The sequence below is a fragment of the Osmerus eperlanus genome, chromosome 7 (assembly GCF_963692335.1).
Source record: "Osmerus eperlanus chromosome 7, fOsmEpe2.1, whole genome shotgun sequence".
NCBI classification, from domain to species: domain Eukaryota; kingdom Metazoa; phylum Chordata; class Actinopteri; order Osmeriformes; family Osmeridae; genus Osmerus; species Osmerus eperlanus.
In genome coordinates, this window is record NC_085024.1 from 11,958,967 (window position 1) to 11,983,918 (window position 24,952).

Below are 24,952 nucleotides of genomic sequence, written 5' to 3' on the forward strand. Positions count from 1 at the left end.
ACCTTTATTTCTGTGTATGCGAGATATTCAGGCTCATGGAGAAAAGGAGCTTTCAGTCACAAATTTATTGGCATTTAGGCAACATTTTGTATGGGTTGTCTTGAGGCAATAGTCAAATTTCCCACGATACCACAGCCCCTTATGAAACTACATCTTACAAATTAATACTTACATCACTGTGAACCCAGACAATAGCCTACGAACAAAATATGCTTAACCCTTAACCCTAAAGGAATATTCTTTTTTAGCCCCATGGTGGCTTTCTGCACTTGCCGTCTTGCACACAAACACGTGCTCGATAAGTCTTAAATTATTTAAGACTTTGTGGTCAATGTCTATGTTCTGTAGAGCACTTATCCACCCAAGTGCCTCTACAAAATCTACAACGTGTGCCAAAATTATATATCCTGACAAGTCATGCTGATCAAACTGATTTGATCTACTAAGGCCAGCATGCGATCTCTGACACGACTAATGTCTTCCATCATCTCTCGAATCTAGGTGTCCCTATCTGCCTTCGATCTTGTGCAGCTGCGTTGGTCTGAAGATAATCACACCCCTTTCGTTTGCATGTTGGATTGGAAATAAATACAGCACAGAAATAAATGTGCTGTTCGGAAATATATGTGACGTTAGGAAATAAAAGTCCCATGAAATAAATGTTGTCTTTACAAAAACATAATTTTGAAATAAGTACATTTATTTATTTATTGATGTAGGTAAATGGATTCAGCAATATAATTATATGATGCTATATTTGTATATTTATTGCCATATTTTTTTAATTTCAGGGTTTATTTCATAGCCATATTTATTTATTTATGTATTTATTTATTTACTTATCTATTTATTTATTTAATTTTGACTAACGCGGCATTCCATAGTAACAAAGTATTTTACAGTATTTTTACAAAATACGAAACACTGAAGTATTTTGATACAAAATAAATAGCTATTTCTATCAAACCTATCAAATACAAATGCCAAAATACTATTTTGTAGGCTATTTGAAATACATCATTTAAATAAATGTATCATGAATACTGCCCATCCCTGATGTCATCGATATGTAAATAGCATAACTTAGCCAAATAACTATCAATTAATAACAGTTTATTAGTTTTATTAAGAGCTTATGCGCTCTAGTTATTAGGTGCCTCCATTGCGTCATCGATACATGATACATGGTTTACAGTCTTTGTAACGTGTTTAAGCAATACAGATTTTTTTTATATATGTGTTTAGACAAAAAACTTTAAATTCACTTTACAGGGATAACAAAAACATAATTGTTTGTCCATTTCTCATGGAAAACGCTACATTCCGAATCTAGCCTAGATTTCTTTTTTTGACAGTCGCCATAATGCATGTCGTTGATTAGCCTTCAAAACCGCCAAACTGCTGTTAGAGTTACAAAACTGTCCTGTATTAGCCGGGAAGTCCCTTATATTGGGCCTAATTGATTTGTCCCATCCCATGCCTCCCTTGTCTCGTTAATTGACTGTTATGCTGACAGACATCCCAACCTGCAGAGACTCATTTCAGGGAGGAGGCTTCGCAACCCCCATGGTTTTAATAGTCATCTACACTGTATTTTCACACAAAAACATACTGCTGCAGCAGGCCACCGTTGCCTATTTCATAGTGACAAAGTTGACAACATTGCGATCACACTTACCCTGGACACCGGATTCTACTATTTTGTATTAAGCAACCGTTTTTCCTTATGTCGTAATACATTTGTTATATTGCTGTCTAGAGATGTTTTATGTATTTATGAATTGACTCGCGGGCGGCTCAAGCTATTAGGCCGTAGCCAGGCTACATCCCCCACCCCTACTCCTAATTAAGAGCGGGAAATCGGATATTCCCCAGTTGACATTCAGACACGCAACTGAAATTACAGCGTCTCAGTTATTTTCCTGTTTCTGTTGGATGCCATTTATCTGTAAGTAGGCCCTATATACATTTTGTGTATCATTAGTGTAGACGTTCATATTATGCCGACAATTGTAGATACATTTTCTCTGTAAATTATGTGTTTGTGTACCTACTGTACTAATGTACAGTAACGTTATGATTTAATGTAGGCCTATAGGTTATACTTTCAGTTTCGCATCGAAAATCGTTCCAGTAAACATCGTCAAGTCTTGTGTTTATTGGAGATTTCAAGTTGTTAGCTACCTGTCTACAGTACCTTTGCATGGTAACATGCTGTAACTAAGGGAAGAATACAAATATAGGCTATTGTTTAAAGATGAAGGTTAACTTCCTATATATGTCCTGGTACTAGTAGGGCTACAAGTGTCCTTGTATGAAGGAAATGCAAAGAAGTAGGTTCAACTATAAACAGCAAAGGCGACAAAGCGTTTGCTGACCTGTCGAGGAGTAAACATTTGGTTTGTTATATACTACAACAATACGTGGGAAGATCACAAATCAAACAGGTCGAATCCGGAGCAGACGCCATGTTGTCAGAGCAATCAGCTGCACTTGCACTGGTGACGTCACTACATCTCCAAGGCAACATATCAACAACGTCTTCTATCTGCTTCAGATACTTCTTTAAAACTGGAAGCGATTGCGGGGCGTTTGCGGACCTGTGCAAAAAAACATATTTGGTTGTTTTAGTTTTTTTTAAGGCAATTTAGGCTACTTTGTTGCCGAGCAGATGCCACGTCGTTAAGGTCAATGGCTACATCTCCAAGGCAACCGCTTGTTGCTAGGTCCGTAACGTTTATTTACCTCTGCGAACTTTCAGGAGGTATATAAACGGATTTATTAACTTTTGAGAACGTCTTCTGGACCAATAGGAACAGCGTATTGGTCCAATTATTACACTAGTATACAACAATAAACGACAACAGCAGTAACCTAAAAGTCAGTGCAAAGTTTAGAATTATAGGCTAATGGTAAATAAATGTATTCCAGTTAATCAGTAGCCTAAACTACACGTCTCTTACTCAAATACTAAAAAGCACAGACAACATAGACCTACATAAATAATATCACCAGAAGTTGAGGACAAAGTTCGCTTAATATATGAGCAGTCATGTGGCCATCACTGATAAATGATCAACTTTTATCAGCTTTTAAGGAGGAAGTCCAACAACCCAACCCAGACCACACCAGAAAGACCAGCACATCCTTACAACATCCTGCTCTCCACTGTGAAGATGTCCAGCTCTGTATCAACAACCACTAATGGGGTGGTGGTCATCACCCATGTTCACCCTGCTGGGAACGGCTTGGGGATGGGGGCCCCCTCTCCCCCCACCTGTATGGGTCGGGTAGGACCTGTGGTGTCGTCTGTGATGGAGAGGTTCCGTGAGGGACATCCTAAGGCTCTGGGGGTAGGACTTTACTGTACCAAGTGTATGTAAGATAAATATATGTGATCAAAACGGAGCGATAGTGAAGAATATTTCATAGTACAGAGGGGTGTATGGCTACATCATTGTTTACACATTTCTCTTATGACCGTGTTCCATTAAATAGTCACTGTCTGACTGTTTTTGCTCTGTCTGTTTTGCCATCAGACAGTACAAATCATGGTTGGCGCCATTACATTTTTGTTTGGAATCGTGATGGCTGTTGGTGAATTGAGTCTTGGAGTATTAAGTGGTATATTCGTCTGGGGCAGCATCATTGTAAGTGCACATCTTCCCTTTGTTACCTTTGTTGTTGGTCGTCATTCTACAGTACTGGTGTGGATTTCAGTTCACTTTTAAAGTTCTGTTGTGTCACCGTTGAAACAATGAATTGAACTAATCAATAAGACCTGTTCTCTTACTCAAAGTATGTGGATAAGTTTGACCAAAATGAGTTGAACTCACTACCCTTCTGTGCTTTAATTTGATTATTGTCAGTCGAGGCAACTCGTGTAATCATTAATGAATGCTGTCATTCGAAGTTAAACCTGACCCCAGCTACTAGCTGAGTAGCTCCAATTACAGAAGTACAGTTACATAGTTTCATTGAACTGTTTCCTTATTATTGTTTCCTCATGTTTGAAGCTTCTACTCTGCTAAAGCAGTTGAGTTATGAGTATGCTCTATTTTTATAGTGTACCATAGAATGTACTTAAGTATACAGTTCATAGTGTTGCATAGAAAAGCTAATTGATTTAAATTTACATCAACTTTGTGTGTACAGGAAACCTACTACTAAGCAAAATGTATTTTTCTCTCTCAGTACATAATTGCAGGCTCTCTCACCATTGCAGCTGAAAAATCATTGAACAAGTGCCTGGTTAGTAATGTTGAACTTTCTTAATGTCCAGTCTAGTGTTTTTGAATATCTTCATCCATTTAAAGTTATAAATCCTTTAACTCTGCTTTTTATCTCTCCCTCAGGTGAAGGCGTCATTGGGAATGAACGTTGTTGCCACAGTGACTGCAGGCATAGGCACCGTTCTCTACTCTGTAGATGCTGCTGGTGTATTTTACTATTGTTACAATTACTATGAGATATGTTATCAATACTGGGTATGACCATACATATTTATTCCTTTTTTATTTGAGATGTTTATGGAATTTAAGTTACAGTATGCATATTGATAAAAATGAAAATAGTCAATACAGGTCTAGTGTTGAGTAGTGAATAAGACCTCACAGTCACTTCAGTCAAACAAGTATAGCTGGCCCAGAGTCATGCTGTACACAGAGTTGAAGGTGTGGGATATGAGTAATTTAGCAGAAACAGTGTAATGATTAGCAATTTGAATATATATATAAATGAATATGAGGCACAACTGTCATTCCATTCATGCCATCATAAAAGTCTGCCTAATTGCTGTAGGCTATTAATTGACAATAGTAGATAGCTACTAGAAAACCAGTATCTGGAGTGAAAATCTTCACAAAATGTTTCTCATGTGCACAGCAATTTCGTAATTTTTTGTCTTCACAGGCAAAACATCAGGGAATTTCTGGCATCATGTTGCTTTTCTCTTTGCTGGAAATGATGGTCACCATCAGTGTCTCAGCATTTGCCTGCAAAGCTGTCTGTCATTCCCCCCCTGAAGTAGGTGGAAGCATTGAAAACAACGTGGGTTTCGTCAAAATGCCGTCCAGTCCTGACAGCTGGTATAGGCCACTGCAGGGGACGGTGAAACAAGATGCACCTTAATAATTACATGTCTTATTTTGTCTTGTAGCAGGTGTTCATCGTTGGCAGTCACTTACCACAAGGTGGCCCTGTACCTTCACAGACAACATTCGACAACCCACCGAACAGCTATGAGGTAGGAAGTCTAACACTGCTTTTCACCCATTTCTATACCAGATCAAACACCACCGATCAAAACCTAAGGCGCAAAGGGGATGCAGAAAACACTAACCAAAACCCAAACATGCTTCCTCTCAGAAATTTAAATGAACGTTCAATTCAATAAGAATCAACTGGTTATCCTTGATAAATCATGTCTTCTTATATCTTCTTTTGTTGCAACAGACTTTGAGGACCCCAAAAGGAGCAGAAGAGGGATTGCCTGCCTATGACAACAACAGACCCCCCCAGTACAGTCCGGCTATCATTCCCTGAAGCTCTTAACTGTGGCTGCTTGGTTCTCTTTAGTTTGTTATGGTCACTTTATTACCTCCAATAATCACTTTTTAAAACCTTTACACTGGTTAGAAGTCAATCATACTGACTGTATGATGCTTTACCCTGTCATTTTTTTCTCTCTCCTTGTAGTTCAAACTCTGGCAATTAGCCTACCAAAATTAGCTTAGCATAAATAAATGGTGTGACTATTATTTTGTGGAATTTAAATAAATTACTGACTTTCTGAATCAAAGTTGTGTCAAATAAAACTACAGCTCTGGAAAAAGTTAAAAGACCAGTGTACCTTTTTCTTTCCCTTTTAAAAAAGTTGAGAAGGACAATGTTGTTACCCTTCGGTTCCTCACTCAAAATTGTCCTTCTCAACATTTTTAAAAAGGATAAAAAAAAGTGCAGTGTTTTTTTTCAGAGGTTTATATTACTGGACTGTATTGTTTAATTATAGAACAAAATTCAATACGAGCGCTACTCAAATCTGTTCCTCTTTTCATGTTAGTTCTTACAATCAATAAAAATGTCCCAAAAGCAAAGTGCTGTTCATTAGTCATATTGGGGTTAAAGCCATCCCTTGCTTTTACTGCAACTGGTTGGTTGGCTGTATTACAGACCTGTACCTTTTGAACAAAAAAACTGGCTTGGACCCTGGCAGTTAAACACATTCGTCTTCTTTTTGATTAACAGTATGAAAGCAATCAAACAATGCTAAGTCTGAGCTAGCTAGTAAAGACAGAGTGGGAATCTATCACACTGTTAGCTGATTTTGTCTCCAAAAGCAAAACATTTCTCATGCATTTTTTAAAACATCGCTTCTTTTTTTTTGTTGACAGAATCTGATACAATCCATACTGAGCCTTTTTTGGGATCCTACCATGACAGCATTGTGTTAGACTGCTGAATGCTTCCAATGGTTTGCTTGACCGAACACATTGCACACTATGGATGCCTCCACAAACTTAATGACAATGGCAAAATTAGCATGTAGCTTAGCATTTATACTACTGTGCATTCAAAATGAAAATCCCATTCCAGTTGTTTGATCTAAACCAAGCCTTTCAAAAGTATTATAACTACATACTAATCAGAACATAAAAGCATGAAATAATGTCAAAATAGTAATAACTGTTAAGTGAACAACATATTTGCCAAAAGAAAACTGGACAAAAAGCAGGTAACTTTACACACTGACAGGTGGCCCTGGGATAGATCAAACAACCATCCAAAATAATGATCCTACTGGATAAGTACTGCAAAACAATATACCGAAAGGTGTGCATGCATTTGATAGTAAATAGAAAAGGTAGAATATTAACCCCCACACGTTTTTGCACATTTGTGGCACAGGAATACACAGTGATCACAAAACAAAATGACAAGCTTCACGATATCCATGGCTTTTTGCTTGCTTTTCTACACAATGTACACCCATCTTCAATTCATGTGTTGTGCTCCAAAAAGGAGTAAAAGCTTAAATACATCAAGTCATTATTAATACACCTATTCAAGCAAGTATTGTATCCTTTTGTTTTCAGTTTATTGAGGTTATACTGTTTTTGTAGATTCATTTTTTTGTGTTCTTTTATAATTTCTTTTATAAAATCTTCAGAAATTAAATTGACAGGTCAGAAAAAGGTAGTTTTTATATATATATATATTTAAAACCTTACAAAAATGACATCTGAAAATGATCTTTTCCAAGTGTTATAACCTTTTTTCATAACATTTGTGAATGCATCTGGCATAGTTCGGGAAATAGAACAGAGAGAAAAGTTGATGGTAAGCTAGATAGAAGAGATAGCATAAACACGACAAAGGACAGTTATTAATATCAAACACATAGCATAGAAGACAATGATACATATAAAAAATCTGTGGGGGTAAAAACCACCAAACCGTCACTGTGCTAAAACAGTGATTGTGTTTCATCATGTCCTTAGAATAGGTAAAATAGCCCAATTACATTAATCTAAGTGCCACATCCCTTACAAGGGATAAAATAATTTAACGGCAACTAGTGTACACCAGACAGACAGATTTATTTTAATTATGTAGTTAAATTCAGAATAAAAACTCCATCCATCATCTGCTGCTTTTCCGGGGGTCGGGTGGCGGGGGCAGCAACTTAAGCAGGGAGGCCCAGACTTCCCTCTCCCTGGCCACTTCCACCAGCTCTTCCTCGGGGACCCCGAGGCGTTCCCAGGCCAGCCGAGAGACATAGTCCCTCCAGCGTGTCCTGGGTCTTCCCCAGGGCCTCTTCCCAGTGGGACGTGCCCAGAACACCTCACCAGGGAGGCTTCCAGGAGGCATCCTTATCAGATACCCGAGCCACCTCAACTGGCCCCTCTCGACGCGGAGGAGCAGCGGTTCTACTCTGAGCCCCTCCCGGATGACCGAGCTTCTCACCCTATCTCTATGGGAGAGCCCGGACACCCTGCGGAGAAAACTCATTTCGGCCGCTTGTATTCGCGATCTCGTTCTTTCGGTCACTACCCATAGAATAAAAACTCATAAGAGGTTTTCCTTTGCTGTGTATCCAAATATTGCACCTGCTTCTGAAGTTTAACAAGGTTAAATGAAACAGAGGAAAAGTAAATCTTGACCTTAGTGGGAAGCAAAAAATATGACTACACCGAAGACAATTTCATTAAGAGAAAATTGAGTTGTCAAAATGATAAAGAACAACGGAATAATTCATTTTAACACTGTTGCTCTTCAGTTATGAAGCTTCTTGCTCTGAGGGAAAGCACATTTCCTGTATTGTACATACAGTTCCTGGCCTTCACTTCCTTCACTCAGGAATATTGTGCAGACAACTTATATCAGGAATATTGTGCAACCTGTTAATAATGAATGGATCATTGATATTCGGAACCCATCAAGAATCAAGACAGACTTTCCCTAAGCCTTACACTGCATAGTGGACTTGTACACTAGCAGGTAAAAAAGTCAGACAATGTAATATTCATATAAAACTTAATCTACAAGTTTATATGTCAAAGAAAAGGTAACTCTTACTAGGGAACTCTAGACTTAGAAACAAAAGATAAATAAAAAGAACAAGGGGTTCAACACGTATGTCCCAATTTTATCCCAACATGTCATATTATAGATCTTCTGAACTTGTCTCTCCTATCCAATTCCTCAACAAGGTTTCCCAGCCAACCAAAATCACCATCTGATGTTTCGTCCAATTAAAAAAACTCTGCTAACTGACATCCTTAACAATCCAATGACTTATTACATAATGATGTCACTATCAACCATATTAATCCATTTTTTTTGTCATTTATCTTTCGAGAACACTCCGGACTAAAGCACCTGTTCTGAGTCAAGTAAAAACAACGAGGTGGGATTGCAATGTGGCATCTATGACTTTAATCTCAAATTAAAACAGGGACCAGTCTCTAAACCCATCTGGGTTCATTGCCCATTCTCTGTTTGAGGTGTATCCACGTTTCAACAGTCACTTCATGAAGTATTGCTATGAACAAGCTCCCAAGATCTAAAACATTGTATCTTTCAACAAATCATTGGAGTTTTATTTCCTCCTCCTTTTGCACCTAAGCTCCCAAGCTTGTAAGAGGTTTGAGATAATTTGTGCCAATTAAGCAACCACAAGAATCACCTTCTTAAAACAAAGGTTGAGCTATGTCTGCAAGTCAGGGAGATTCCACCATCTTGAAGACAATGTCTGTAACACCAGGATTCCACCTCCAAATGTTGGGGGCCCAGTTGAATGAAGCCAGATAAGGAGAGAATCGACAATCCGAGAAGACAGTGTAGTTCTCGAGGAAAAAAATAAGCCATTCCCAGAAAGGACAAAGAACTGATTTCTTATTTTAAGAAAGGCCAGACAAAATATTGCTTAAAAAAAAAAACAAGCACACGAATACTGAACAAAAATTAACACCCCACTTCTGTCGCCCCCGGTATATAGAAACAGGGTGATTTGAGGACAGCGACGAGTCAGTAGCGGTGAAACGAGAAGGACATCCATTGCACTAAAGACGATTGCATTAACATGGGGACTTTGTATCACGTGTTAAAACGACTGGTCGTTTTAATTAAGAGCGTTGTCTTTCATTTATATATTTTTTTGTTTTTGGAGTCATTGATTGATTGTGTTTTTCATACAGGTTAGTTTGGTAGGCACACTAACAGGCACTGCATACGATGGAGGGTCGAATGGTTAAGGGGGCGGGGGGTGTTGCAGTATTGCACCAGGATAGGTTGTGGGAAGGAAGGGGCGAAGGAGTGGTGTGGTTCATATCTGTCCGGGGAGGGACTGGGATATGGAGCAAAGGGTTGGGTGGGGGGGAATCATGTCCAGCACGATGGGTTGGGGGGGGCGAACGTGGTGTGGTTTCATTTCTGTCCAGTGAGGGACTGGGATATGGAGCGAGGGGGGATCATGTCCAGCAGGTACTCCCTCTGGCGGTCAGCCAGACTGGACCCCTTGTGGCCCCCGACGTTGCCTGGGTTCAGGTAGGCGATGTTCACCCCTGGAGAGAAGGAGTAGAGAGAGATGGGAGTTAATGAAACTCGTACACTGACAGAGGTTGGTGGACTTAAGTACGAAGCGTTTCTTTTGTCTTACATCCAATTTCCACTTTGATCAACGCCACTAATGCAGCATAAAATCTGTTATTCTAACTAACAAAAAACTGTTCAATCTGTGCTGGCTTTCTGTTGCTTTGGTAAGAAAACAAAAAAAACCTTAACTACCTTGATTTATGGCCTCATATATACTACCTGAGTGAGGTGTGCCCCTATTGCTCCAAAACAATAAAACTAAACAAATACAATAAACAAACTACTGATATGATTATAATACAATAGTGTCATGGCTTCTACAGTCCTATTTATAAATGTTTTATCTGAGCATAGCCACTGAGCAGAGGTGAGTTTCTCTCAAGATGGAGGCTTTCCCTATGGGCAAAAAACTTTCCCTATGAACTACTTACTTATGAGCAAGCTAGCCAGTCACGTTTTGAATCGCCTGACACACAGTTCTAAAGTTGAATGTCACAGCTCATCCCGTAAATGTGTCAACAGGGTCAATTACAGCTTCCCGAAAGCAGTCAAGCTGATATGGGTCCAAGATAAAGGTATATAATGGGTTCAGGGTGCGATTACCATTCTCACTTCCCAAACCTAACCCTGTGACCCCTCCCCACCCGGCCACTCACCAGGGATGCTGTAGAGCTGGCGCCTGTTGTCATGCTGCTGCTGCTGCTGCTGCTGTGCCCGCTGGTGCCCCCGTTATATAGAAACATGTATTACCAGTAGCAGCTCAAAACCATATAATTTACAGTTTTTTTATAAAGTAATAAAATTAATATTGAGCATAATTAAGTTCAGCCTATTGGTTCAGCCCGCCACAACGATCCAAATTTCTCATGTGGCCCTTCAGGAAAATGAATTGCCCACCCCTGATGTAGATGAGAAGGGTTAGATTGCTACATTAATTTGAATCAGGTGTGTTGGAGCAGGGTAACATCTAAAACATACAGGACAGCAAACCCAGAGGACCAGGGTTGAACACCCCTGCTCTAAATCAAGTGTCTGGTTCTCTGTATGTAATTCCAGTCCTCCAACCAGCAGGTGGGGGCCTCCCAGCGTTCCTCGTCCTCGTCCTCCTCCTCCGCCATGTACATGAACCTGGACTTAACAGACAATTATATTATAAGCACAGTTGTCTGTGTTCACGTGTACATCATTACGTCAAAGATACCAAGGCAGGTATACAGTAGCAGTCAAAAGTTAGGAAACTTCACATCTCTCTAAACTCTAAAACAAAATAGATAAAATAATTACAACAAAATAAATGATCAAACTATAAATAAACTGCAACTCTTCTTACATGTACATTTAGTCATTTAGCAGACGCTCTTATCCAGAGCGACTTACAGTAAGTACAGGGACATTCCCCCGAGGCAAGTAGGGTGAAGTGCCTTGCCCAAGGACACAACGTCATTTTGCAGAGCCGGGAATCGAACCGGTAACCTTCAGATTACTAGCCCGACTCCCTAACCGCTCAGCCACCTGACTCCCACTTCTTCTGATTACTTTTTTAAGACAGGAATCTGTTCTGGGTAGTATTGTATGTGTCTGCATGTGTCTTAACATATGCAAGTAAGGGCATTTTTGCAAAAGACTTACCTGAAAAAGTTCAACTTAATTTTAGAATAGAATTCTAAAGCTGAAAACATCCACATTTACTACATTAACCTGTCCCGGGGGCGCCTGGGAGCGCGGACGAGGGGGCGCCTGGGAGCGCGGACGAGGGGGCGCCTGGGAGCGCGGACGAGGGGGCGCCTGGGAGCGCGGACGAGGAGGCGCCTGGGAGCGCGGACGAGGGGGCGCCTGGGAGCGCGGACGATGGGGCGCCTGGGAGCGCGGACGCGGTGGCAGGCTGCGGCCAGGAGTCCTCGGGCGGAGGAGGCGGCGGCCAGAAGTCCTCGGGCGGAGGAGGCGGCGGCCAGAAGTCCTCGGGTGGAGGAGGCGGCGGCCAGAAGTCCTCGGGCGGAGGAGGCGGCGGCCAGAAGTCCTCGGGCAGAGGCGGCGGCCAGAAGTCCTCGGGCGGAGGAGGCGGCGGCCAGAAGTCCTCGGGCGGAGGAGGAGGTGGCCGGGGCACAGGGCAGGACCGAGGCTGGGGTACAGGGCAGGAACGAGGCTGGGGCACAGGGCAAGAACGAGGCTGGGGCACAGGGCAGGACCGAGGCTGGGGCACAGGGCAAGAACGAGGCAGGGGCACAGGGCAGGACCGAGGCAGGGGCACAGGGCAGGACCGAGGCTGGGGCACAGGGCAAGAACGAGGCTGGGGTACAGGGCAGGACCGAGGCTGGGGCACAGGGCAAGAACGAGGCTGGGGTACAGGGCAGGACCGAGGCCGGGGCACAGGGCAGGAACGAGGCTGGGGCACAGGGCAGGAACGAGGCTGGGGCACAGGGCAGGACCGAGGCTGGGGCACAGGGCAGGACCGAGGCTGGGGCACAGGGCAAGAACGAGGCAGGGGCACAGGGCAAGAACGAGGCAGGGGCACAGGGCAGGACCGAGGCAGGGGCACAGGGCAGGACCGAGGCTGGGGTACAGGGCAGGACCGAGGCTGGGGCACAGGGCAAGAACGAGGCTGGGGTACAGGGCAGGACCGAGGCTGGGGCACTGGGCAAGAACGAGGCTGGGGTACAGGGCAGGACCGAGGCCGGGTACCGGAGGCCGAGACCCCCCGGCAGGAACAGCCTCGGTGCTCTGGGTGCTGTACAGTATACAGAGCCAAAAACCAGCCCACAATAAAATACTCAACACATTTCTCTGTCAGTCTGTTATCAGAATCAGAAAGGGTTTTAATTGCCATGAAAGTTTGCACAGACAAGGAATTTACTTTGGCAGGAAGGTGCCAAACATTCAACATATTGGAATAAATCTTAAATAAGTGGTGTAAGTTTAAACAAGTCTAACTATACTATACAAAAGGTGCAAAGTCTAATGAACTAATGCTAACTAATACGAAGGGGACAGGTATGTAAAATAAAATAGGGAGAGGATAGTGCCCAGGAAGCGGAAAGACTCCACAGTGTTGACTGGGGAATCACACAGGGTGATGGGGGTGAGTGGGGCTCACAACCATCTCCACTGTCTTAACAGCATTGAGCTCTAGGTTCTGGCTACACCAGGTTGTCAGCTTCCCACCTATAATGAGACTCATCCCCTCCAGAGATGAGCCAAATGAGGGTGGTGTTGTCCGCAAACTTCAGGAGTTTGACGGACGGATGACTGGAGGTGCAGCTGTTGGTGTACAGGGAGAAGAGCAGAGGAGAAAGGACGCAGCTCTGAGGGGATCCGGTGCTGATGGACAGAGACTTGTGTTCCCAGCTTAACGCACCGCTTCCTGTCAGACAGGAAGTCTGTGATCCACCTGCAGGTGGAATCAGGCACGTTCAGCTGGGAGAGCTGGTCCTCAAGCAGGGTGGGGACGACGGTGTTTGGTCTATAACTATGGGTTGAGTGCATCAAAAATTCCTTTAATAAGAATGTTCCACGATATATCACAGAATGTATTCACAGCTCACATATTTATGGTGTATTTATTTGTTTTCTACGTCAAGGAACATTCTGGATGCCTTAAGGGGATATAGGCCATAGCTGCTATAGGCTATCAATTGTTTACCCTAAATGAGGCATCTTTATCACCTTCTATCTATTAATAACAAGAATCTGTGTTTTTATAATGGTATTTTAGGGCAGCCAATAAATTAATAGTTACATTATAGAACATGACTAAATATAAAATTGTATCATACAATGCTTTTTATTTGTCTTCCTAACACACACAAACACATAGCCTATGAACAACAATAGTAGGCTACATTGGAGGGGGGGGGGCGTGCAGACTACCCCAAACTCACTGTGGGTCCCACACTTAAATAAATGAATTAATTATATAATTAAATGCTAATTGACATTCAAAATGTATGAATTACAAAACACTTTATTTCATAATGGTCAAGAAGTAACATGAACGAGACGCATCTGTCACTCCCTGCATTGAATGATTATGGTAGGCGAGATTTATTGAATACATCCTTTGGCCTAGATGAGGCAGTGCCCGAATCTGGGATGCAGCTGGTAAATATAATGTTGGTTGGTTAATTTGGTGTTCGTTTATTTGGAGTTTGTGCACATTTGCAATGTGCAGTGTTTGCATCAGGCTCACCCGTTCTCATTCTCAAGTCGTCAAATACCAACGCTTTGTCACGGCCCTAGGCGTCGGATGCGGACGCACAGGGTACCGTTTGGCGTCAGTAAGAGACAGGGTAATTAGGGTTAGGGTTTTGAGTTCCTTTTATGGTAGGCCTACATGGCCTGGTACAGTGAAACATTGGGGTTAGGTAAACACAATTGTTCAATATCATAACCCTAGTGTAGCCGGTGTGTATCAGTGAAACTCACTCCTCAGGTATGTAACAGGCCACCCGCATCAACGAATAGCTAGCTTTTCGTTGGCGTAGTTGGTAGTGGTGGCGCTTGGGAAGCCAGAGGTTGTAAGTTCGAACCCAGTGCGGGACGATTTGCCCGATACCTCTGACGGAGCTTGCAAGACCACGTCTGTTACACTGGTGCCGTGACCCGTATCGCTAAGTTAGCATCAGCTAACCGGCCGGAGTGAGTTTGAGGAGTGAATGTAGCCGGTGTGTATCAGTGAAACTCACTCCTCAGGTATGTAACAGGCCACCCGCATCAACGAATAGCTAGCTTTTCGTTGGCGTAGTTGGTAGTGGTGGCGCTTGGGAAGCCAGAGGTGGTAAGTTCGAACCCAGTGCGGGACGATTTGCCCGATACCTCTGACGGAGCTTGCAAGACCACGTCTGTTACATTAGTACCAACAGGGGATCAACGGCGCCACCTAGAATACCACATTTTGGGGTAAAAGTCCACGATCAGATGTCAATATTTCACATCAGGAACCAAGTAGAGCCATCAGACTGGCATTGTGTTACTCTCCTAATCAAAACCTATCCAATGATATATTTGGTTTGGTCCTATGACGAATTCTAATTTTCACCCTGCTGGACTTAGGCATACATTTCAAAGAGACAGGGAAAGATCAAATGCAAAAAAATAGATTTTGTGTATATAGTGGCCAAATTCCTTAATGATATTATTTGTTTAACTTACTATTCTTGTTAAGGGTTTAACATGGGGCCAAATACAACTTTTACACAAACGTACAATACAAATACGCGGTTGCAGTTACATATGCAGTTTTGGTCCAAAATTAGAGTTAAGGTTTTCAGTTCCTTTTATGGTACATAGTCATGGCTTGGTACAGTGAATAATTGGGGTTATTTAAACACAATCGTTCAATATCACGACCCTAGTCCCAACATGGGATCAACAGCGGAACCTAGAATAGTTAATTTCTTAAAATTAAATTCGACTTTTTATTTAATCTGAAGCTGTTATCCGCCTGGGATTTTGTATTCAGACTCAAAAGGGCTTTCTTTAAGTATAATGTCGGAACCAAGTTAAAAAGTTGTAAAATAATGATGTTATATAATGTTAAGTAAAAGTAACATATTAAGACAGTTACATTTTAACTAATTGATAACTGATAAATTATGACTTTTCAAAGAGACTGATGTAAGTAAATATTACATAATAAGCGAATCTGGTACTACTTTAGGACGAAGAAAGTATAAAATTAATATGAACATACAGAACTACAATTCCCAGAGCTCCACCAGAGTGTTTTGACGACAAACATGCGCCATATTTGTAGTCCGCTTATATTCGCATTTGTGCTACTTGCTACTGCTAGACTCCATGACATTGAACTATTAAATAAAATTAATTTTGTGTACCCACCTCCCAGTATTGTTAATGATTTAACATATGGACAAATGTAACTTATACACAAATATAAGATTCAAATGGGAATGCTACAAGTTTGTCCCTACGGTTTTACTTCCGGCTTTGTTGCCATCGCTTATGATAGGCCTCGTCTTACCAGGATGATCATGTCCGAATTTCCACCGTGGGAGACCGAAAATGTACTCTTGAATACTTGCAATGTGTGCAGAAACAACCATTGCGTTGCCAGCTATGTTGTACAAAAAAAGTTACCCTTATGGAGCTTTCTAGAAAAGATTGACTTTCTCATTGCTATGACAGGCTTAGTTACCGTAGCCTAGGCTTACTGAGATTGTCTTCATATCAGACAGCCACAAACGTCAAAACGACAGCTTTGACAACGACCATTTTAACAATTGCATGTCAGGCCAAACATATTTATTAGTTTATATAAATACAGTATATATATTTTTAAACATTTGTTAAAGTATTCCCAGTTCAAATTGAATTTAGATAACAAATTTCATAACAACAGGCTAAATAAGTACTATATCATAAGAAGCATAACACATAACAACATTTTACCATGACTGGTAGGCTTATATGCGTGCATTATGACAATATACATTACAAAACACACTAAGCATTTAAAGGTAAGTTACTGGAAAATATTTGATTAACAAGAGGCGTATTACTTTAGACACCATAGGACACACACAAACTGTACAGAACACAATACACATTTAAGCAAACTTGTAAAGCTACTTAAACTAAAAGCTGCCTCTCCATGTCTCTTTGTCCTGGCTTTTGGAACTGTTAAAAGTACAGTGCCACGGGACCATCCTTAGGGATCTACTGGGTATGTATCTTGAGAGCAGTCCTAAAATATATTTAAGTGCATGACTATGGAGTGATTTAACTTTTGTAACTATTAAAATAATCTGAAAATATATGTCAGCCAGAGAGAGAAAAGGTTCCACCGTAGCAATAATTCTAAGTGATATAAAGATGTTTTAGTCATATTTTTGATACAGGTTTCAACATTAAGATGAGCTCATATTATGTACAAAATTACACAAAGTTAAACATTGCATATGAAACTAGAGAGGGTACAATTTCTGGGGAAATTGTAGGGTGTGCTTGCTTGCGACAGTTGCACAGGGGTCCGTTTTTGAATGACATTTTTACAACTGATATTTCTGTATATTTTATATAAAAATGCATACTTATTATTTATAAAGATGACATAGATTTAAAAGCATTTTTTTTTTGCTGCTCATTTACAACTGAAAATACGAGTGAAGTGTAGAATGAAATAGATGTCTTCTCATTTCCCCTGCAAGAGGCAGCCTCATCGTTGAAACAAAACGAACTAGAGAGGGTACAATTTCTGGGGAAATTGTAGGGTGTGCTTGCTTGCGTCGGTTGCACAGGGGTCCGTTTTTGAATTACATTTTTACAACTGATATTTCTGTATATGTTATATAAAAATGCATACTTATTATTTATAAAGATTACATAGATTTAAAAGCATATTTTTTTTGCTGCTCATTTACAACTGAAAATACGAGTGAAGTGTAGAATGAAATAGATGTCTTCTCATTTCCCCTGCAAGAGGCAGCCTCATCGTTGAATCAAAACTAATAAATTTGGCAGACCGGTGTAAAAATTGACCTAATCTCTATGATTTAAACGTCATTTTAAGTTTTTCCCTTCTCATGATATTTTCAGGCATTTAGCCTACTCATTGCATTCATTCATTAATAAAGAACCCCCTTTGAAGATTATTCTACGTTACCCGGCAGTAGAAGATGGAATCGCGATTCAAACAGTACCATCTGCTAACTGAAAATATGCCCCCAAAACGTAAATAAGCTTGACATTTATTTAGTGGAAAATCGCTCATTTATAAAAAGCTCACTGGTAGCGATCATTGTCAGTAACAACGCAAAATGCGATATAGCCCTGTGTAGAGAAGCTGCCCCGGTAAATTGTACTACTACGGTACAGTACTAGACTACTGCTGTGTTCGTCTTGGTACTGTAGCGATTGCGTTGGTTGAATTGGATTTAACGTTCCGTTGTACGGTTTAAGCTGAAATTAATTATTTTCATGAACAGATTGACAACGTTTAGGCTGTGGCAATGAAGTTCAGGTTAGTAGTTAGATAGACTTTTGATTTAAGTAAGGGGAGTGCCGAACATGTTCTGTCGCCGTTTGACTTCCTAAACAGCTGTGTAAGTTAGATGTTTTTGTCGTGTGTCTCGGGTAAGCTACAGCGTTGCAGTGAGCTACACTGGTTTGAAACCACAGGTAATGGTCATTTCACCAACAAATCGTTTACTAATGTCAGAATAAATCCTACAACGAAAATGTATATGTGAGGAATGTTTATTTTAACGATTGAAAACAGATAACGCTACATCATAGACCACTGTAGTATGTGTTGCCCGGGCAACACAGGCTAATGTCATGATGCTAATACTTCAGTGAAATAGTAGACTACTGTTTCCGAAAGTAGATGTACTTCCTTAATAATATCAGCTTATACTGTACATTACACATCACAATTGTGTGTCATATCACAAAGTAAAATTAGTAAATAGTTATCACCCTGGCCTCTTTGCTTGTGGCGTTTCTGCAGCTGCCTTGCAGTAAAGCTATAGTTAGCCTAGCTATCCCCCAAGTTAACAGATGCGAAACGAATGTTCTGCCAAAGGTAGTCACGCGTGTTTTCGTGACGTTAGTGACGTAGTGACGTTAGTAACGTCAGTGACTGTGGCTAGCAAATTAGCCACCGTTAGCTTCACTTTTCGCCACAAAAACTTAACTTCAGCCTAAACCATGCAACGGAACGTAAATTCCAATAGAAGCAACTCAATCGCTACCAAGACGAAACTTTTGACACCTACGTTGTCTATGTAGGCCAAATATTGACTGAGTTTTAGGGGGGCAAAAAGAAATAATAATAATAATAATAATAATATATATGTGAGAGAACAAAGGTTGTGCTCTCGCCGAAGGCTTGAGCACACCCAAATATTGCATATGTCAAAGGTCAAATTATGAAGTAGTATGTCAAAACTGTAGTATCAAAGCAGACAGTCTTAACATTGGAAACAGAAAAAAAACAAAATCAAATCAGATACACAACTAATCAAGAAGAGCATAGGTGTGACCTACAGGTGAAATTGGCAACATAACTAGACACAGTCCTCGTCAGAAGTGCTGAAATCACTGTCAGCTGCATCATTTTCTTCTGGCATCTCCTCCTCCTCCGAGTCTATGTCCAGGAGCGGTTGGTGGCTCAGGATTCTGCTGTAGTAGTCCTTCACTTTCAGCATTTGTGCTTTCAGCTCTGTTTGCTTTTTAAGCACCAGACACCGTAGTCCCTTCTGTGCATCCTCAGACATGTCAGCAAAAGAAGCTGTAAAAATGATTACATTTCATAATATTATTAACATGCAATTCTAAAAGTTGATAATGAAACAACAAATGAAGTTCAAACATACTCAAAAGGGAAAGGACAGCATTAGTCGCAGACCAGTCTGGCAGCAAACCAAATATGGATGCAAGTGGTTGTAGCTAAAATAGTTACGTAAAAAAAGAGATGTACTTACAGATAGTTCCCAGCTTCAAATGTTGTGCCTTCATCACTGTCCAATGCTGCTGCATTTCTTTGCAAAGGAGCATTTCCTCCTCCTTCAGGCGCCTCACAGCCATCACCTTCTCAAACACCTTCCTTTTGGTCTGAAGGTCTGCAGCAACTGCAAATTCAATTCATCAACATCAGAAGGGAAGATATTATAGTTGTAACAACTTGAAAAGCTATGGTCCTGATATGCCACTACTGCATAGAGATAATGAGTATTTGTTAAAACAGCATAGCCTACATTATAAGTAAAAAATAAATAATGAACTAATTTTCACGTCTTATGTTCTGCCAAGGCCACGTGTCAGCCTGGAGGATGGCATCAAGTGACACAATCATCAATTATGTAACATAATTCAACATCAACCTATAAAGTAAGCCATATAGCCTTTCATTAAGACAACTCACCTTCAGCCCATTGCTGCACATCACACACCCATGACTGCATTGTGCTGTCATCTACGCCCAGCTCATCTTTGGTAGCATCCAGGCTCTCCACTTGTTCCTTAAGCATCCTTACAGTCTAATAATTACATTAATAAAGTCAATCCCTTGCCTTTGTATGTCTTTACATTACTAGTGTTTTTCTCATTATGATATCAATATCAAGGTTCAAATTAACCTTAAGGTATCTCTGGCTCAAAGTGCGGCCTATGTTCTCCACTTTCCTTTTATTCCACCCCCAAGCCAGGAGGGTCAGCATGTCTGTTCGACCTAAATTCAAGGCCAGTGTGTAAAAATAGTTATTATTTAACAGGAGATTGGATGGAACACACACACACACATACCTGCTTTAGACATGTACTTGGTTGTGATGGCTGCTCTGGACAGGAAACTGTTCACTTGCTCAACCTCTTCTCCAATTGTTGAGCCTGCACCTTCCTGAAAAGCGCCTCCCCATTTAATCTGTAAAGAAGTGAACACATAGAAAAAGGCCTCAAACTAACACTAAATTTGTAATTAAAGCTACCATATACCTCGCATTTCCCAGTGTGTGCCTTTGCATGCATGACCGAAAGGAAAGGACGCATGGACAAGAGATCCCTCATCTCAGGGCACTGCTGAGCCACCTTGGCTAGATAGGGAAAATATTTGCAGGCTACATCTGAGCAAAGGAATGTGATGTTTCCTGGGGTACTTGCTGCTAACGTCTTCTGGAGGAAAAGTGGGTACGCAAAAATCTCTCCTCGATACATGTTTAGAGCACTGAGGAGGACTCCATGGCGACAAACAGCTATTTCAAGCCCTTCCTCATCCAGTTTGCTGGTGGACTTCCTGGATAACTCCTTAGCTGCTGTCCAAGCTGAAGATCCACAAGCCCCTTTTCCTGACACTTATACATTCAAATTAAAACATAAATGACATCCAGTATGAATGATCAAACCGTATCAGGGTTGTTACTGGCAACATCTACTAATAGTGACAGGTCTAGACTGTGTTCTGTTTACAGAACAATAAATAACTTTGATTTATGACTGCAAAAATTCTTTATAATTACACAAAAATAGTGACATGCCAGCAATGATACAAAAATAATTCTACGTACATGACTTGTCCGTCTGTGGATGTGGCTTACAAAGTCAGCAACCTCCTCATCTTTTAAAATGAAGATGTCTTCAAAGTTGCTTTGCTGTGAAGTGCTGACACAATACAGTGGTTTTCAAAGAAATGTTTTACATATTCATATTTGATAAACTGTTCATCAGGACTATGTTAGGGTTATATTAATCCATACATGTCATACGTAATGTAGAGTACCTTGCATTTGATTTAAAGCGATAAAGCTTGCGGTTTCCATCAACGGAGACGGCAAGCATTTCTGGAGTGCAGGCAGGGCAGCTGAAAAATGTCTCCTGACATATCTTCTCCACCTGAAACCTTACAGCAACCCACTCCGAGAAGCTTTTGCTGAAGGTATCAGCTGATATTTTGCCAGTCTTGTAGGTTTAAGGAAAACACAGCAAAGATATTAAAGATTTTAATCAAAATATATTTGTATATGTTAGAGTCACCATTAAAACTGATGTTGCAAAAAACATTTATACGTACTCTTCCAAAGTGCACTGTTCTCTTGTCAAGCATTTGGACATATGCCTTAAGTGACATCCCTGGTGCGGCCATCTTGATGTCACAGAAAGACTGAAAGACATCAGTGGCAAAGAGGGTGCAGAAATTAACTGTGCCAGGCCAGTATCCACCATCATGGATGTCCTTAATGGAGGGGGACCATGTTGCGCCACAGCTGGTGCAACTCACCACTGGCAATGCAAGGTTATAGCGACCTGTAGGGAGGATAAATGAGTCAGTGAATTAAGTAATTCTGTAAGTTACCTTACCTTCTGTATGCTTTAGACCAGAAGTAGGCAACAGCTGTTTACAGTTTTATCATTTTTAAATAATACGTGCTGGCCACAATTACAAATTCAGCCATGGGTTCAGAAAGACATGCATTATTTCCATGTTGCTTACAACCCTCCAGTAAATCCATATCATTAGACATAAGGGCAGATTTTTGGAAAATGCCCACACTGTATCCAGGATAATTACAAACAAGATAGCAATGTGCAACATGCACTAAATTCATGTAACATGCTTTGTGTGTATATTACAATGTAATACACAGCGTGTGTATTGTGTGTGACAAAATGTCCACTTACCATTTATGGTTATAAGAGCCACATTTCTGCCATGTGAAACATGACTTTCGCCTGTTGAACAGCCACAGACGCGATCTGGCCTCTGTATCGGTAACAGCCACACTAACAATGAAAAACAAATGGTAAAAATTGAACATGTTAATTGTTTAAATAAACAATAACAGCATACACCCCCAATCCACAAAATGTATACCCGCAGTTGACTGGAAAGATATAGATGTGTGACATTTGGTGGAAAACATAATCAACAATGTTGCGTGAATGAATGCGTTTTTCTTATGAATTCATTAACAAGAATAGCATATTTTTAATACATAGTATGAAAAGCATAGGACTTAAAAACGGTACCTATTTGCTGCTGAAACTCTGACAAAGGCTGCAAAAACCCTCCAGTTACTGCCTCTCTGTTGTGCAGGACAAAGCGTGTGTGAACAGCAACATCACAGTCCTCACAAAGGAATGGGAGAGGCAGGCAGTCCAGGCACCTCACACTGGCTTGTTTGCCACATTGGCACCTGCTGTTTGGATGTGGATCCTGACTAGCCAGCATATTTTCAATAAGAAGAGGCCTGGCCTCTTTCCACTTTTGTGAGGACACAGTGTTTCTGATCTCCCAATCAGTAGCATTAGCAGCTGGCTCAAGAGACGCCTCACAAGTCACTACTTGGTCCTCAACTCCATCCACCAGCAGCTCAAGGAGCTCTTGACGAAGCACCTCAGTTTCAGACACTGAAAGGAAATAATTTATAAATATATAAACTATGCCAGAAAGTGAACCAAACATTGTTGGTTGTATGACTTCTGGCTGCAGAAATGACACATCAACAAATTAAAAGCAAAATATATCCAGGCAATTACAATACACATTTCATACAAGTTAGTACCTTTTGTTGGGTTGACATTGGCAACACTCACATCTGGTGGCTCACATCTGGAGTGTTCTGTGTTAATAAAGTAAGTAATGACATTATCCTTAAAGAAAATACAAAAACTAAAAATGGAAAAACTTGAATCAAACATTTAAAATTAGAAATATGAGTGAGACTACTGACTAGGTGGCATGCAACTGGTCTTCCTACTGGATGGCGGCCTTTGAGGAATAACAAGCCCTTGTCTGTTGCGCTTCTTCCACCGGATAGGCTTTGGGTCAGAGGAATTGTTGTGCTCCTCCTGTGCCTCATTCTATGTCATATAAACGAGACACAAAGATGAAACACTCAAAATACAGTCCATTAATTAATTTAACATAACTCTAATTAATGGTGCAAAATTAGACATAATAGAACATAAATAATATTTGTATCTATTAATAATACATTACTGGGGGCTTGCTGTAGAAAAATTCTAATAGAGGTATTGCAGTAAACTTTCACTACCTAAAATAGTCAAGTGTCTTGTTGATTTACTATTTCCCTGCAATCTAGCTGTAAAAAATGAAACTAACATAATGAATTATAATAAACACAGACAGCACATTTTATTGAATGATTATGACACAATAATGCAAACATTTAAGAACAATACCTCCAAATCCTGAAGGAGGTTATTGGCATCCTGAAGCTCTTCCTCCAACCCCAAAGTATCAGGATCTGATTCCAAATAACTAATTTTAGACACAGAGATAGACAGATACAGATAGGTAGATAGGTAGGTAGATAGGTAGATAAGTAGACAGATAGATGTTGGCTCTTAAAAGAGCCGTTGGGTTATGTATGGGAGGTCAAAGGTTGGTTGAGGTGAAGGGACAAGGTAAGTGTACTGGAGCTGCAAAGAAAGATAAAGACAAGTGATTACAATTAAGTGTGTTGCATGGTTATAACTAACCTAAAGATCAGACCTTAAGATGTTCTTCACTGATTCAATTGATTTAAAATCTATCAGTCCCATTACTGATTTGCGAGTAAGATACAATAGTATTGGATAGGAAGGTAAATCCTAGCCTGGATCTGCAATTCGAGATTGCCTACTATTGTATATTCCAGGAGGAGATTAGCCCGCTCAGGAAGAGATTAGCCCGCTCAAAGAAGCTAGAAAGGGAAAACTGACAAGATAGCTAGACTAGCTACCACTAGCTAATATCCCATTTGTATTGTAAATAAAAAATACATAAATGCGAATAATCTTAACATTGTCAAACACTCACTGTCCCTTTTAATATTAAAGATAAAACATGCACGTTCCTCAAAACACAACTGAAGAATTATCGCGGTAAAATTCACAGGGCAGCCTCTGGGGGTTGTTCCAATACGAATGCGTTGATCCTTTCTCATGTCCTTGTCCTACCTTTTTTAATACTTCGCTAATTAAGTGCATTTCCCCATAACTATTAATTATATACTTATTACAACTAATCTCTCTCCGGTGCTGTACAGTCCATGCACAAAGCGCAAGATTAAAACAGAAAATTGTATAATTATAATAAGCTATTAAGACTATTTTCTTCACCTTCCGGTCAGGTTCACGTTCATTTTGAGATACAAATTCTTCATATCAACAGTGTACAAGTATAAATAAATACAAGGAAATCCTATTTAATAAATACATAAATCATAGATCGTCTAGCCACGGTGACTGAAGATTTTCAGCTACAAATTCGAAACTTTTTTCTTTTTTTTTCAGAATCGATGCAGAATTTCTAAAAACTGGATGGACATAACATTAACCCATCTTATTGGTGAATTATCAATGATACTTTCGTGTTTTGGGGTTGAACAATATTTAAGAATAT

The 24,952-nt window shown here is 40.5% G+C and overlaps 2 protein-coding genes across 4 annotated transcripts in view; one reads left to right on the forward strand and one right to left on the reverse strand.

Moving 5' to 3' along the window:
• Nucleotides 1-1,749: 1,749 nt before the first annotated feature.
• The window catches only part of LOC134023080 (membrane-spanning 4-domains subfamily A member 4A-like), a 40,395-nt gene continuing 17,192 nt past the window's right edge, over nucleotides 1,750-24,952 (forward strand). Inside the window, exons 1-8 of one of the 3 annotated variants that reach the window (XM_062464905.1) lie at nucleotides 1,767-1,948; nucleotides 3,098-3,353; nucleotides 3,540-3,650; nucleotides 4,195-4,251; nucleotides 4,356-4,487; nucleotides 4,912-5,025; nucleotides 5,159-5,245; nucleotides 5,455-5,800. In XM_062464905.1, coding sequence (XP_062320889.1) covers nucleotides 3,177-3,353; nucleotides 3,540-3,650; nucleotides 4,195-4,251; nucleotides 4,356-4,487; nucleotides 4,912-5,025; nucleotides 5,159-5,245; nucleotides 5,455-5,544 — 768 coding nt within the window. In that variant the 5' untranslated portion in view covers nucleotides 1,767-1,948; nucleotides 3,098-3,176 and the 3' untranslated portion in view covers nucleotides 5,545-5,800. Of the gene's footprint in view, nucleotides 1,949-3,097; nucleotides 3,354-3,539; nucleotides 3,651-4,194; nucleotides 4,252-4,355; nucleotides 4,488-4,911; nucleotides 5,026-5,158; nucleotides 5,246-5,454; nucleotides 5,801-24,952 lie in introns of those variants that run through there. The other 2 variants (XM_062464903.1, XM_062464904.1) reach the window with 2 other exon arrangements.
• LOC134023763 (uncharacterized) lies at nucleotides 19,119-24,692 on the reverse strand. Its single transcript, XM_062466127.1, has 15 exons — nucleotides 24,670-24,692; nucleotides 23,749-23,827; nucleotides 23,277-23,406; nucleotides 23,109-23,165; nucleotides 22,573-22,953; nucleotides 22,225-22,326; nucleotides 21,617-21,849; nucleotides 21,326-21,504; nucleotides 21,119-21,207; nucleotides 20,545-20,894; nucleotides 20,356-20,473; nucleotides 20,190-20,281; nucleotides 19,976-20,090; nucleotides 19,536-19,682; nucleotides 19,119-19,342 (listed from the first exon to the last, which is right to left on the reverse strand). The coding sequence occupies exons 1-15, from the start codon at nucleotides 24,690-24,692 to the stop codon at nucleotides 19,119-19,121; spliced, it is 2,319 nt and encodes a 772-aa protein (XP_062322111.1).

Coding starts and splice junctions, on each gene's coding strand:
- LOC134023763 (XM_062466127.1), bottom strand. CDS start 24,692: ATGAACGTGAACCTGACCGGAAG. Junction 20,282..20,355: donor CAAGTACATGTCTAAAGCAG/GTATGTGTGTGT, acceptor CCTTGAATTTAG/GTCGAACAGACATGCTGACC. Junction 19,343..19,535: donor TTTGAAGCTGGGAACTATCT/GTAAGTACATCT, acceptor TCATTTTTACAG/CTTCTTTTGCTGACATGTCT.